The following is a 15,760-nucleotide window of genomic DNA, read 5'->3' on the forward strand; positions in this document are numbered from 1 at the left end:
CCTATCCTTATTCTTCTCCCACCCTATGCAGCCTCTTCCTGATTTCCCTTGCAATCTACTAATAGAGCCTTTCTTTAGATGTCTATACATGTATTTAGACTCTGTTTCCCTCTGTAGGGACTTTACTTGCAGAGAGAGAAAATATATTTGAGTCCCTGAGATATATACAAAGATATCTACCCCAAAGCAGCTTAGGCAGTTCTTCACTTCTTTGGCCAGATTGTCTGACTGTTCACATATCTGGCAGCTTCTATACGACCCCTCATATAGTAAAGGAATTAATATTCCCCACTTTCCCCTAGCTTGTCTCCCCTCCTCCCTCTATCAAACGACTGATTTTTATGCATGAGATAATAGACAAGCCTTGGGTGACCTGTTTTTTTTTCTTTCTTTCTTTCTTCCCTCCCCCTCTTTTTCCCTTGCGGTAAAATAGTGCTGAAGAAAGAGGGCACTAGTGTACAGCCCAGATCGCATCTTTGCACCGTCTGGATTAGAGCTGAGGCGTCTGCAAGCGGAGGGTGGCCACGGTTCTCTGGCCCCGGGACCATAGCACTGTCTACCCCGACTCAGGTACTCAGGTAAGTCTCAAATCCATGTCCTCCAAACAGACTCAGGTGAGCGGACACTTCTTCGGGTGAAACCAACCCGCAACGGCAGACAAAGTCCCAGTCTATCAGATTTCCCTCCGGGTCCCAGGCGCATTCTCGCTTATGTATTTCTTTTCGTCCTGTATCCTCAGGAAGGGTCGGGACCCATGGGTGCCTGGGTTGTCTTTCTCCTTTTTCTGCCTCACCTCCTGTGCCCCCCTCGCCCGCTCCCATAGCCACCTTTTCGTCGACTCTCACCTTGAGAAAGGGAGCAGGGGAGGAACGGGAGAGGGAGCCAACTTCAGCCCCCCGCAGGCGGCTGAGATTTGGCGCCTCTGTCCTCAAGCGGGTGGGTTTGGATACATATACCTGCAGAAGCGGTGCAAGGTGACGAGAATGAGGGCGGAGGGGCGGTGGGGACTCGAGTGGAGAGATGTATGTGTGTGTGTGTGTGTGTGTGTGTGTGTGTGTGTGTGTGTGTGTGTGTGTGTGTGTGTGTGTGTGTTTGTGGGTAAAGAACGCAGAGGAGGGAGGTTGAAAGAGCAAAGCGGGTCAGGGAATTGCAACTCACTGGTCAAAGCGTCCCTTGCAGGCCCTGCCAGGGAATAGCTGGCTGGACAGAGCACTGTCCAGGGTCCTGAAGGCGGCACGTCTCAGGCTGCTGCGGCGAGAGCAACCCGGAAGCTCCCCTCCGTTCCCTTTCTAGCAACTATACAAACCCCAAAGGTCCGGATTTAGGAGAGCGCAGGACCCCCTCTAACCCGTCCACCCACTGCGGGAAACAAGTTACCTTATCTGCACCCCTTCTTCTTGAACATACACAGCAAGCCTGATTTCTTAGGGGGGAAACATACCAAACTCCTCCATACGGAGACTTTACCAGGCGTTGCCTTAGTAACTAATATGGATTTTCTTCAAGCTGGCAAATTAAATTTACAGTTGATTGTATGTCAGGATTTCTTCAACCCCTCAAAATTAAAGTAAAAGGTGCATCCCTTGTTTACGTTTATTTTAAAGTCGCACTTCCACCTTTACAATCAGTTTCCAAATTTTCTTCTGGAAAAAAAGTTGATCTTTTCCAATCCGGAAAGTTCTCTTGGGTTGAAGGACCTAGCTCCTCCCCTCCTCTCTGCTCACCTTCCCCACAGCCCTCCAAGTAAGAAGGCATGATAGGTTTTAGGGGACCAGGAACAGACTTAAGGCTGGAGGAGCGGGCGAGTTGGCGGGGCTCTGCGCCGCCTGGACCGGTGAGGACGGAGGGGATAGGACACCCCGCCTTCCTCAGTGACCACAGCTGCGTTCCAAGCTGTTCCTGCAGCCGATATCAGGATGTGCCGAAATGAAACGGTCAAGGCAACTGTTAACATCACGGACCCCAGAGTTTTAACACAGGTCCTCTGATGACAAGGCCGTGATTTTTCTCTGTCTTTTGTCAGCAGCATCCAGCTCACCGCTGCCAACACGACTTCTACTGTACTCTTGATCAATTTACCTTGATGCACCGGTGAAGAACGGGGATTCGAATTTCCCTACAAACGCCTCCAGCTTGTAGAGGCGGTCGCGGAGGACCTAGAGGAGGAGACGAAGGGGAAGGAGGCGGTGGTGGAGGAGGCAAAGGCCTTGGACGACCATTGTTGGCGAGGGGCACCACTCTGGGAGAGGCGGCGCTGGGCATCTCGGGGGTGAGCGCTGGGAGCCTGCAGCGGGACCAGCGTGGGAACGCGGCTGGCAGGCTGTGGACCGCGTCCTCACCACCATGGTCGGGCTCCTCTTGGTTTTTTTCCCAGCGATATTTTTGGAAGTGTCCCTTCTCCCCAGAAGCCCCGGCAGGAAAGTGTTGCTGGCGGGAGCGTCGTCTCAGCGCTCGGTGGCCAGAATGGACGGAGATGTCATCATTGGAGCCCTCTTCTCAGTCCATCACCAACCTCCGGCCGAGAAAGTGCCCGAGAGGAAGTGTGGGGAGATCAGGGAGCAGTATGGTATCCAGAGGGTGGAGGCCATGTTCCACACGTTGGATAAGATCAACGCGGACCCAGTCCTCCTGCCCAACATCACCCTGGGCAGTGAGATCCGGGACTCCTGCTGGCACTCTTCCGTGGCTCTGGAACAGAGCATTGAGTTCATTAGGGACTCTCTGATTTCCATTCGAGATGAGAAGGATGGGTTCAACCGGTGCCTGCCTGACGGCCAGTCCCTTCCCCCCGGCAGGACTAAGAAGCCCATTGCGGGAGTGATCGGTCCTGGCTCCAGCTCTGTAGCCATTCAAGTGCAGAACCTGCTCCAGCTCTTCGACATCCCGCAGATCGCTTATTCAGCCACAAGCATCGACCTGAGTGACAAAACTTTGTACAAATACTTCCTGAGGGTTGTCCCTTCTGACACTTTGCAGGCAAGGGCCATGCTTGACATAGTCAAACGTTACAATTGGACCTATGTCTCTGCAGTCCACACCGAAGGTAGGCATTATATTTGGGAAAGAAGGGTACTGAGAAAGCCAGGGCATTGCACTATGTGTCCCTGGGATCATAGTATTGTTCCTGTTTATTTCTAGCACTGTGGAGAAAGGAGTTTACCGTTCTCAGTACTGCCCACCCATTTCCTTACAATTATAGTGTAAGAAAATTGTACCCCATAGAATATCTGAGGATAGTAGGAGCTGAAATGGTATCAAACTTTCCATGCAAAGTGTCCAGCAGTAGATTTGACTTGGATACTTGTTTGCCCTCATATTTTGAGTTTGTTTTTGGAAGGCTTATTTGTCCAAGGTGTTATATTGCCCTTCAGTGACCGCCTATGACTTTCCAGGTGTAAGGAGTTAATTCAGTGTGAGTGACTGGCAAAAAGAAGTTACTATTCCACAAATTGGACTTCAAGGCTTTATCTTTCTTAAACAGTTGAAGGTGTTTTGTCCTCTTGTACCCCTTCTTACATATCGAAAACTTTCCTGTGAATATAGGATTAATGCAGTCATCTCCCTCAGTATATCAGAAACTTATATTTTTACTTCTGCAGTACCTTAGTTACAAAGAAAAAGTAAGTAATTTAAGTCATGTATTTTCTTCTTACTTGATAGACTAAAATTGTCCAGATTCCCTCACTCCCCCAAGAATTATCCTGTTTTATGAGAAATAACACTGGTGACCAGTTGGATTTGAGTTTTTGTTTCTAGTCTTTTTCTTCTAACACAATGAACTTACATATTAGAATTAAAGTTAGATCAGTTATAAAGTACTAATGAATGGATAGCAGATATTAGGTTTATAATGTCTTTCTAAAATGCAATAAATTAACCTAAGATTAAAAGCTTTGATTTTTCCAGAAACTTATGGATGTGAATATTCAAAAATTTTTGTATATAAAGATTTTCTACACTCTCTTCAGCTTAGATTATATACATTTTTTAATAAAAGGGGATTTCTGAGCTCAGCTACTCTTAATTCTCCCAGTAGGTTTATGAAAAAACTGAGGCCCTGGTTATAAATTAACATCTAGGACAATTCACATGTATAAGATTGTCTGGCGTAAGAAGACAATCTTGCTGGTATTTCTGCATTCATATTTCTTCAAGTCAAATGATTTTCAAGAAGCCATAGACATAGCTCCACGTTCTTTTAATATTTCCACAATGTTCAGTTACTGGTGTGAGGTTTGATTATAGAAATTGGCAGCATCCATAGTGAAGTGATTATATGGTTATCATTAATGAAAACATATACTTTATAAAGGGAACAGAATTTTCAGAACAAACATAAATGATATAGAATTACACATTATATTTTCAGATTTTGCTTTTGGAAAAAATCTATCCGCTGTGATATAACTTTGTAACAACTGACTTATGCTTCTGAAGCTTGATTTTTAATCATGAACTACATACTTCTTTTTGAACAAAAATTCATTACTTTTTAAAGACACAAGCTTAAGTTCAGATGTTAATTCCTTATACTTTAATATTTAACTTTACTACATGTTAATGTTTAGCATAGTTTCCTTTAGTGCTTGCTTACATGAAACATCCAGAAAGAGCAAGTTAAAAATGTGTTAAATATCATCATTGGATAGATCCAAAGATGATGGCAAAGAGAATGGCAAAATCTAGATTGAATGTGATTTATTTAAATATTTAATAATATTTCCCCCATTGAGCTAGATAATTGATTATTGATATTAGAAGTATAAATTATTTATTCAGGAAGAAGTAATATTTCATCATTTTTAAACAGTATTTTCATTTTCCATAATTTTGTTATAAGATTATTTTATTTGGTGAGAGGTGGCTAATAGTGGGTTGCTTTCTGAGAAGTAGAATTATGTTTTTGGAAAATTAATTGAACTTGTTTTCACTAATTTTGCTGAGAAAGGAGTAATATTACAATTTTGCCCATGTGTTAGTTTGGATTACTATGTTTCCTTTCTGCCTTCTGATTGGTGTGGTATGGCAAAGACAATGTCTCTGTACTATTCTAGTGATTGATTCCAGACTACATTGTGTTCACAGAACAGCATCATAGCAATATGTGGTGTTTATTTTATTACCAAACAATTACATCATTCACCTTGCCATTCATATATAATACCTTGTTTCTTCTCAAAGGGAATTAGTTACTTCTCTTATTAAATGTAACATCTGTAAAAACTAAATTGCATTTATTTCCTTCTATCTGGAATGGAATTTTGTGTAAGCTCCCGCTGAAGATTCATTTTTCCTGAGGCTTTGCCCTCCTGCTTCTCAGGGCCCCATAGTGTACTGGCCTACAGGCACTTTCTTGGATCATTTAGTAATTTTCCTGCTTTCAGACTGATGGGGTTGCCTACTGGTGACAGTTCCCTGTCAAATAGCAGCGAAGACCACATATCAGGGTTGTCTCTGTCATCTGAGCACTATTCAGCAAGGAAACCAGTTTGTCTGGATATTGGCAACGTAGGGCTTAGAATTTCCAGGGCCTCCCATGACCTTTACCTCTCCTTTCCAAATCAACCATTCCCTAATCAATTCATTATCATTGTTTCTTGTATTAGAAGTTAACCAAGTATAGTTAATACGAAAAGCACTGACTGGACTAGTGTACCTTCATTTCTGTAGTTAATTGTGAGATTACCTTGAAATCATATTGTTTTTGAATGGCACAGTTGATTTCATATTACTGTATTTTACATTTAAGCTAAACTTGGAGATATTTTCTCTTTTGTTTTGTATTTTAACCAGTACAGTTTAGTTTTTATATTCTTTTACATTCTTTTCAATCTTTTATTGTATTATTTGTACTACACTTGAAACATGACAATTATCAATTTACATAAAATAAAAGAAAATCAGTACACATAAAGTTACCTGCAATGCAATAGACTCTCCAGAAATTGTTCATGATTGGCTCTGGAGGGAAATGTTAAGATGGGTCTGTCAAGAGGGAAGCAAGATATTGGAGTAATGGAGCCTTATCCACAAATACAATTTGAATGTGCTTTGGAGCAAGTTGCCCACCTGGAATGTGAGTCTTTAAATATGCTAAGTGTATAATACAGAAATAGCCTACCGCTGATAAGAATATCTCAGCCAAGTACATTGTATTTTATTCTTCTGATAAAATGTAGATTCCCTATCACAAAGCAAATTTATCATTTCAAACGATTTTTGACAACAGTACTTAAAAATAACTGTAGTTAATAAAATTCGAAGCATTGAACAAGTCCAATAAAAATGTTCTTTGAGTTTGTAGCTATAAGATTTTTTTTGAGTGGATAAATTTTCATTTGTTACATTTATTTATTTATTTATTTATTTATTTATTATTATTTATGTTGTCTCAGATACTTAGATAAGTTTTGATATAGTAATGAATTTAGTGATGCTGCTTCCCTTATTAAAATATCCACTTTAAGGTAAACTTTTCTTTCCAGTTAGATTTTCATGTTGGTGCAACATTTTTTTTACATTTGCTTACATTTTATATAAAATTGTCCTTTTTGAGCTTCTTTCCAAGATCTGATTTTTTGACTTTGAAGTACTTTTATAGTTTATATAAAACAATTAAAAAGTCTAATGACATCAGAAAAAAGTCCTCCTAAGTCATAAATACATACTTTGGTTAATGCAATTACCTTTAATAATTTCATATCTACTAAATATTATATTTCCTATGTAACAGCAACTTTCTCTATATCTTTCTTGTCTTGATTGAAGCAACCTACTTCAAAGGAAATTATCTTAATACATTGCTCTTTTGATCATATAGTAAGAAATAGGACTGTCTTGAAAGGTTATTCAGACCAACTAATAAAAGATGCTTAGAACATCACATTACATGCTTGCCCACGTTCAAAGCTTTCTAATTGTGATTAGGGTTTCTAATTAGAGTAGGAGTATACAGGAGTTAAATTGAGAACAGAATTTCACCTGACTTTTAGTCAGTTCTTCTATATAATGACCTAAAACATATTTCTTGAAGTTTCCACCAATCCTTCATTGAAGGCTAACAGTCATCCAAAACACTCAAGCTTCTTTTCCACGTGACATTTATCATCAATGAATAATCTCTCTTTTATAGTATGCCTCTCCAGTTCGTTCACTCATGCATTTCATTTTTTACTTCACTTACCATTATAGCTGACTAGAGTAGATCTTACATCAATTAACATCCCAAGGTCTTTTCAAAAGTGCTGCTATTAAGCCGTATCTCCTTCCTTTTATGCTTGAACAGTTATTAATTTTATTACTGTTACCATTAGATTCAAGAGGAGGACTTGAATTTTTTCCCTTTAAATGTAAAATTATTAGCTTCAATCTGCCTTTCTAACATCAGTAAGTTCTGGGATTTTGATTATTTAATTTATCTTAGTATTCCAGCTTTGTGTCTCCAGGATTTAATTGTATACATTAAAACCTAAATAAGATAAGGGTCAAAACTAAAGTCTCAAACTCTTTCATGAGCAAACTACCTGGATAATTCTGGTGTTCACTCAGTCTATTATGAATTCCTCCTGTACAGTGCTTTTCCTCCTCATACTACCTTGCAAATGTATGAATGGCTATATGTCGTTTAAATGAAAAGTCATCACAACAGATGACTTTAAGTAAAGATTTACTGCATAAAAAATTTAAATAACAATTTTGAAGACTTAATTTCAGTTACTAAGTAGTTTTTACTTTGAGGGGAGTGCAGTTTAAATACATGTAAAGTAACTAAAAGCAATCACAGTATAGACATTTATAAACATGAGTTTATTCAATTGTAGGGAACTGAAAGAATGTAATGGTGGTGCAATTATCTAGAGAAAACCTGGAGAAAAGGGAATTTTGGTTAGAGTTTTGTTTGGAATTATAGCATTTGTAGAAGAAGCAGTATTGAAAGTGCTCTCATGGTGTGAAAAAAGAAAAGCAGATTTGCTTATCTGGAGAAAATAGTCTGGGCTAAGAACTAATAATAAAGACAGAAGTAGGTCCTAATCTGTGATTACATCAGTCTTTATAGACATGAAGGACGAGTAATGGAGAATCTTGAAGTGTGTGACAAAGACTTTTGGTTTCAAGAAAGATACATCCAAGCAAAGTTAGACATGTGAACTTTGGCCAAGAGAACATATATTATTGGCAAGAGTGGGTAAGTGGACAAAAGAAAAGCCAGATATTGTTACGAGATACTTTATTTGTAATTTAAAAAAAAAAAGTGTTCATATCCAAGTAAAACCTTGTTTACCCATAACCTTGATTCTCTAGCTGTCTACTTTATACTTGAGAGTTGGTCTCTTTAAATACCAACATTTACATTTAAAACATTTTATGAGGGGATCTTTGCAAACACTACTGTAAAGTTCCCTAACTTCTTTTAAAGACAGTGCTCATTATAATGGACACTTCCCTTGAATATACCAAGTTATCATGAACATAAATTGTTACCTTGTGCTGGGATATGGTGGTAATCTTGGAGCCTATTAAAAAAATATAAGGCCATTTATTACTACTCAAAATGGCCACAAATTGCTACATTTAAAAATTTTTGTCTTTATTTTTTCTTTTTTATCTTGAATGGATTTATTAAACTCATTTTTAAAGACACTAATCAGTATTTAGCAAACAGCTATTATGTGCATAGAATTAGAGTGAAGTCCAAAAATGAAAAAAATGACACTTTCATTATTCTGAGTAAGCTTGAACTCTTTGTGATTCCTTTGCCACAAAATCACCCTACAACTACATTTATCTTGCTGCAAATTTTGTAAGAAGCTCTCCTTCATAGGATAGGTGGTGGTGGCAGCTTCCATTTTATGTTTCTACCTTGTGGCTTGGCAGTAGCCATCCTTCTCCGAGTATTAAAATTTTTGCCCTTATGATATAGGGAGCTAATGTACAATAACTCCTTTGTGGATTTTCAATAACTGGGCAATGACTGGAGTGATGGGTTCATAAAGAGACTTACCAAAAGTCGTGTTTTCAGCATACCCTTTTGTAAGAACACAGAGGGCTGGGGAACCACATCCAGAAAAGAATAGTTTGGTGAACACCTACAACCACTAAAAAAACTCATGGCACATGCTGTTCTGATATATGTTGGAAGCAGCATGTCAGTAGGAGAAGGTTGTCAATTTTCAGAGAAGCTGTAGTTGAAAACCAGAGTCAAGACAAGGCATAAAGCCTTGTCAAAATGTCACTGTCTTATGCAACAGAGAGTTATCATTAGATTCTAAATTTATATAGAAATATTTGCTTCTTTTTCCTGTTTAATTATTCTCTATGAATGTCTACAACATTTAAAATCTTAACTTACATGAGAAATTATAATTTTAATTACCTTTGGTATTGCAGAAAGCTTTACTCTCTTAAACTTAAGGCATTGTAGTACCAAATAGAACACTAATGTTTTTATGCAGAGAATTGGTTCTCAGAAATCCCCATTTATCAATTTTAGGATTGTCGATTTTATTCATTTCATAGCCAACAAATTGAAGATTCAAGGCAATTATCTAAATATCCAGGTAAAAGCCTTAATTGGTAGTTGAAGCACAGGATTTTGGGAGGCGGAAATTCTTTGATTAGCTAGTAACGTATTTGCTTTCTAATAAAGACATTTATAAATAAACAAATGTGTCTATTATGCATCACATATTTTTCTTGGTGCTTGGTAACACGTAAATTAAAATAATAAAAATCAAAATAATAACTATTATTACTACTATTATTATTATTTTCTTCAAGGGTCCCGTATTTGTTGGAAGAGACATAGAAATATATAGACAGTTATAGCCTCATGGGTTATAAAGAAAATGTTTAATTATTGTTTTGAAAAATGCACAAAACATATGGGAAATACTGTATGCATGCACATCTCAGTTTCATTTGTAAAATGGGAATTATAATCACTACCATGTCATATTCTTCACAGCAGCATTTTAAATAACAAGAAAATGATACCCATAAATACATTTCAATTGTTTTTCTTAAACTGCCACCAAAGAGATGACTTCTTCTCAGCTGATGAATATTAAGCAAGTCCAAGAAGCCAATTAATTGAATGCGGATTTTCGACCCTAGACCTAGTAACATAAGATTAAAATGAAATTCATGGTTAAGATAAAGGTGCAGCATCTACCATAGATTTTAGGAAACGTTCTTGTTACAAATGACAATAAAAAGCACAGAAAAATAAAACAAAATGACTTGCTCAAGATCATAAAATTCATCAGTAGCAAAGCTAGGACTAATTTAGCTTTGTTTTAGATACTTTCTTAAGACAAAGTTTTCTTTCCTTCCTTCCTTCCTTCCTTCCTTCCTTCCTTCCTTCCTTCCTTCCTTCCTTCCTTCCTTCCTTCCTTCCTTCCTTCCTTCCTTCCTTCCTTCTTTCCTTCCTCTCTCTTTCTTTCTTTCTTTCTTTCTTTCTGAATGAAGCCATTTTCTCAGCTGATCTGATTCCCCTTCTGCATCTGAGCAACTCTACCTCCATATTTGTGCTTGTTATCATTTTGTAATAAAGCTCCTTTCACAGAGAAAATAAACTTTCAATGTAGAGTGACTACTTTGCATGAAACTCTATTTCAGATTATAAATTAGCTATTTTTTTTTCCAGCTCCTTCAGTGCAGAAATGTAAAATAAGACCAGAATGAAACACCTTGTTAAAATGAAAGAAGAAAGGATGCCTTCTCTGTGAGGGTTGTGGTTAACAGTGGGTGATGACACATGGTCAGACATCTCTGTGACACCATCTCTACGACAAGTGACTAGAAGTGGTATGGAGTGGATAAGTTTGAGAAAATTAGAGAAGAGTGGCTAGAGTTGAAATCCAGAGGTCTGGAATAGGATTGACCCAAGGAATTCATAAAATTAGGTATGCTCAGAAAGTCATCAGGGTGAAATATACAGAAAACAGTCCCCTGAGTTTATTATGCAGATAAGATGTGACAGTGCTCCATATAGGGCTAGGCAGATGTAATAGATGTAAGATATCATTATTGTTGTCATGCTATTCTAACCTTAATTAGGAAGATGCCTTTAGCTTAGATGAGCCTGTGTGAAGTAAATACAGGGAAGTTCCGGGGGGGAGATGTGAAAATAAAGAGGGAAAATGCTGATTTACTAACATGAGTGGCACATATTCAACTTCTCATTCTCTCCCTTAATAACAATTGTACTCACAGCATGTGGCCCTCAGTGTAAATCTTTTGATTGGACAGTGTATTCCACAGCTATTGTTAAATAATCAGGGGCAGTTTCCTCTGTTCTCTGTGGTGCTATAACACATTTTATAATTTGTCTGTTATAAAAGGTAGAACAAAAAAATCAATAAGCAAATTGCTGATAGTATGTTCAAGAGAAAAAAAACTTTATGAAAGATTTTGAGAGGTTATATGAGGATAAAAATAGTGGAAACAGCTTATAATAAAGAAATTCAATATCCCTGTTTTTGATAAATAAATATACTATTTATTATTTTCAGGTCTTGATTAACAGGTACTACACTATTGGCAGAGAAGAAGTCATGTCTAGATTCCTATCTCAATCTTTATGTTTTGTGAGCACATTCTTTGGTTTGACCAATGCTATAATCATTGAGGAGCAAAGATAGTGGAATTATAGTCTTTCATTTAAGAAGTTCACCACATAATAATTACTATTCAGTTTGCTAAGTGCAGCCATAGGAGTAGGCATGAGGTAGTGAGACAACAGAGAAAACAGTGATTAGCTCCCTCTGGTCCGGGGAAGAAGTGAGGGAAAGCTCATAGAAGCTCCCCAGAAAAGGTGACATTTGAAGTTCACTATGTGTGAGGAAACAAAGGAGTAAATATCAGTAAAAGCACTGACATAGAAAGCGAAGTATGTTCAGGGACCTCTAAGAATATCATTAATTCTAAAGTATATGTGCTGGGAAAATGAGTGGGGAAGGATCAAACTGAAGAGAGAAAGAGCCTAGGTCATGATGGGACATACTTATCAAGTCAAGAAATTTTGACTCTTTTGCAAACATGGTGGGCCAGTGAAGAATTTTATTCAGGAAGAAACCAAGATCAGATTATATTTTGGAAAGGGTACCTGGAAAGCTTTGGAGAAGACATATTAAGAAAAGGAGTCAAATTGGAAATTAGGAAACAAATCTGAAGGCCATCGATGGTAGAGGGAAGTGGAGAAGGAAAGGCCATTTCAATTAATTAATTTAGTCAAGAGATGATTAGAGCTTTACTAAAGAAAGTGTCAGTGGGAAAGGAAAGGAGAGAATGAATTTGACTTTCTATGTAGCAGCGAGGTTAGGGTTTAGTGAATGATTGGTTATGAGAATCAAGGACAAAGAGAAATCTAGAATAAGCCCCAGGTTTCTATTTTGTAGGAATAAATAAGGAATAAAGAGGTATTGCAGACTGGGAAAGAATTAGTTAGACTCTTTGAGTTTGTGGTATCCATTGGACAATAAAGTCAAGGGATCCCATAGGCCAACAACGATCTGGAAAGAGAGTTATATTTGAAACTTGTCAGCAAATATCTGTGGTTAAAACCATGAAAGTGGATGGGATTGCCAAGGGGGTAAGATATAAAACACAAAGAGATGGTCAAGGGCAGTACTTAGAGGCATGTGAAAATGAGAAAAAGTCTACAGAAAAGGGAAAAAGAAGGACAGTTTAAAAAGTAGAAAAAGAAAGAGGAAGAACCTCATGTAATGAAAGCCAAGGGAGGAGACAGTTTCGATAATAGAACAGTGACAAAGAGAGCTGATGGGTAAAAGAGGAAGCAACTATAGAAACAGTGTTCTGTACTAGTAGTGATACATGAGACTGTGTAATTTATATGCCACAACAACAGTATTAGAGTGTTCCGAATTTTTATACTTACTTTTACCTGTGAGTTTTATGCCTTCAGATGACATTCTTATTGCATATTAGTGTCCTTTTCTTTCAGATTGAAGAATTACCTTTAGCATTTATTCTAAGAAAGGTCTGGTGGTGATAAATTCCCTCAGGTTTTGTTTGTCTGGGAAAAGTATTGATCTCTTTTTTAAGTTTGAAAGTTAGCTTTGCTGGGTAGAGTATTCTCAGTTGACAATTTCTTTTCTTCAGTGCTTTGCCATCCTGCTCCCTCCTGGCCTGTGGTTTTCACTAAGTCTGTTGCCGGACAAATTGGAGCACATATATGTTGTTTTTCTTTCTCTTGCTCCTTTTGGTGTTGTCAGCTTTTGAAAGTTTCATTATTATATGCCTTGGGGTAGTCTTATTTGGGTGAAATTTGTGTGGTGTTCTCTACCCTTCTTGTACGTAGATATGTATATTTTCTCTAGGGTTGGAAAGTTTTCTTGTATTATTTATTCATGTGATCTTTCTACCACTTATTCTTTCTTAACTCCTCCTTGAAGGCCAATGACTCTTAGATTTGCCTTTTTGAGGCTATTTTCTGGATTTCAGAGACATTCTTTATTCCTTTTAATTTTTTTTATTTTTTTCTCCTCTGACTGTGTTTTCAAATAACTTGTTTTCAAGCTCATTAATTCTTTCCTCTACTTTATCGATTCTGCTGTTTTAACCCTCTGATGCATTTTTTTTTTGATTCAACTGAAGGTATTTCTCAGTTCCAAAATTTCTGTTTAACTTTTTAAAAAATTATTTCAATCTCTTTGTTAAATTTCTCTGATAAATTTGTAAATTGCTTTTATGGGTTATCTTGGAGTTCACTGAGTTTCTTTAGAATTCTTATTTTGGATTATTGACCTGAGAGCTCACATATTGCCATCTCATTGGAGTCAGCCACTGGCTCCTTGTTTTATCCATTTGGGAAGGTTACGGCTCCCTATTTGCTAGTGTTTTTTATGAATGTATATCTGTGTCTTCTCATCGAAAGACTAGTTAGTTATCCCAGTCTTCATTGCCTGTATTGGTGTGGTCTGTCTAGTGATGTGTGTTTGCAGGTTCTATGCTGGTTGCCTGTTAAGAACCCTTAGCCCTAGACAGCTGCTTTTATTTTGGCACTAGATGGTGCCCTAGGCCCAAGTTTCCCACAGCTCTCACACAAGTTGGAAGCACTGCCCATTCTGGACTGGGGAGAGGGGTTTCAAAGAGAATTTCCCAGCTGTTTGGGAGGCTGGCTAGGAGTTTATGCCCAGAAGACTCATGAATGTGCCTCCTACAATGTGGTGCTGCTAAACTGCCTCTCTGACTTGGTATCTCCTTTCTCTTCTGCTCATAATTTTTCACTTCTCTGTGGCTTCAAGGATATTCAGAGCCTCAGCTTTGAATTCTGGGTTATAGGTGATGATAATCTTGGCGCTAGATAGTTGTTTTTGGTTTTCTGTGAGGAAGATTGAAGCCAGATTTCTTCTACTCCACCATTTTGGTGATGTCTTACCCATAGACTGAGTAGCTTATAAATAATAGAAATTTATTCTCTCACAGTTCTGGAGAAACTGGCAAGTCCAAGATCAAGGCACCAGAAAGTTTGGTGTCTGGTGAGGGTTGCTGTCTGCTTCCAAGATGGTGTCTTGTTACTGCATCCTCCAGAGGAGATGAACTCTGTGTCCTTGTGGTGGAAGAAACAAAAGTGCAAAAGGGGCTTAAGTTAGTTCTCTCCAGTTATTTTATAAGGCACTAATCCATTTTTGAGTGCAGGGCCCTCAATGACTCAATCGAATTCAAAAGTCTCCATCTCTTAATACCACCACAATGGGGATTAAATTTCAACACATGGATTTTGGGGGACGCTCAGACCCTAGCAAGTAGCCTCCACTTCCTCCTAGGTCTGTCTTTCCAGTAGCGTGTCAATTTATAAATCAATTGGAAGGGCAGAAGCCAGGAGAAAGTGGAGGCTGCTAATATACATCCTTGTTTCTGAGAAAGGAAAATGAGAAATATAATGATAGCTAGAGAGAGATGTACTTCTAAGTAAAATAATTCTTTAGGAGGGGAACAATTAAGCAGTTTTAAAGGCTGATGAAAAAGAGTGAGTAGAAAAGGCAAGTTTGAAGATAATTCATCAAGCAAGGTTGCTGAGGAGCCATGACAAAGCTGTGGCAGGGCTAGCCTTGAACAGAAGCCTTTCCTCTGTGTGGTGATGTAGTGAAGTTTGGGAAAGAGGAGAAGAGAATATTTGAAAACAACATTTGGTAGCCTTTATTTTCTGAATTATTCAATGAGGGAAATGGAAAGAGAAGAAACAGGTCAAATACAAATAGAGCATATTTTTAGAGGCGCCAAATGAGATCAGAAACCACATATTCCCACTAGTGTTAGTTCATACTGTTTTGATATTCTCTTCACTATTGTACAGCCCCCAGATATAAGCAACAAGTCTCAGCTTTCATAGCAGTTCATTAACTTGGCCACCTACTGGCCCAATGTCCAAAACACCAGAATCTTTCTTTAATTTACTACATAGGCTACCAGGTGCCCATCAGAGATCAGAGCCAAGAATTATCCTTTATCCAGATACTGTCAAAGGGCCAGATGAGAGAACTTATATTTAACAATGTCATCTGAGAGATCATTGCCAACCTTTCTGTATGAAAGTAGGTTTCCAGGGGCCACACACAGTGGCTCATGCATATAATAGCAGCACTTTGGGAAACTAAGGTGGGAGGCTTGAGGCCAGGAGTTTGAGGCCAGCCTGGGCAATATAGCAAGACCCTATCTCTAAAAAAAAATAAATAACTGGGAATGGTGGCATGAACCTATAGGAGGAACCTGTAGGTGGAGGCTGAAGAAAGAGGAT

The 15,760-nt window shown here is 38.2% G+C and overlaps 1 protein-coding gene across 6 annotated transcripts in view; it reads left to right on the forward strand.

Moving 5' to 3' along the window:
• Window positions 1–487: 487 nt before the first annotated feature.
• GRM1 (glutamate metabotropic receptor 1) overlaps window positions 488–15,760 on the forward strand; it is a 427,593-nt gene continuing 412,320 nt past the window's right edge. For 3 of the 6 annotated variants that reach the window (XM_045391391.3, XM_074037204.1, XM_074037206.1), the window contains exon 1: window positions 1,719–3,043. In XM_045391391.3, the coding sequence (XP_045247326.1) occupies window positions 2,344–3,043 (700 nt within the window). In that variant the 5' untranslated portion in view covers window positions 1,719–2,343. Of the gene's footprint in view, window positions 579–1,718; window positions 3,044–15,760 lie in introns of those variants that run through there. The other 3 variants (XM_074037205.1, XM_015448938.4, XM_005552070.5) reach the window with 2 other exon arrangements.

The sequence above is a fragment of the Macaca fascicularis genome, chromosome 4, assembly GCF_037993035.2.
Source record: "Macaca fascicularis isolate 582-1 chromosome 4, T2T-MFA8v1.1".
NCBI lineage: Eukaryota > Metazoa > Chordata > Mammalia > Primates > Cercopithecidae > Macaca > Macaca fascicularis.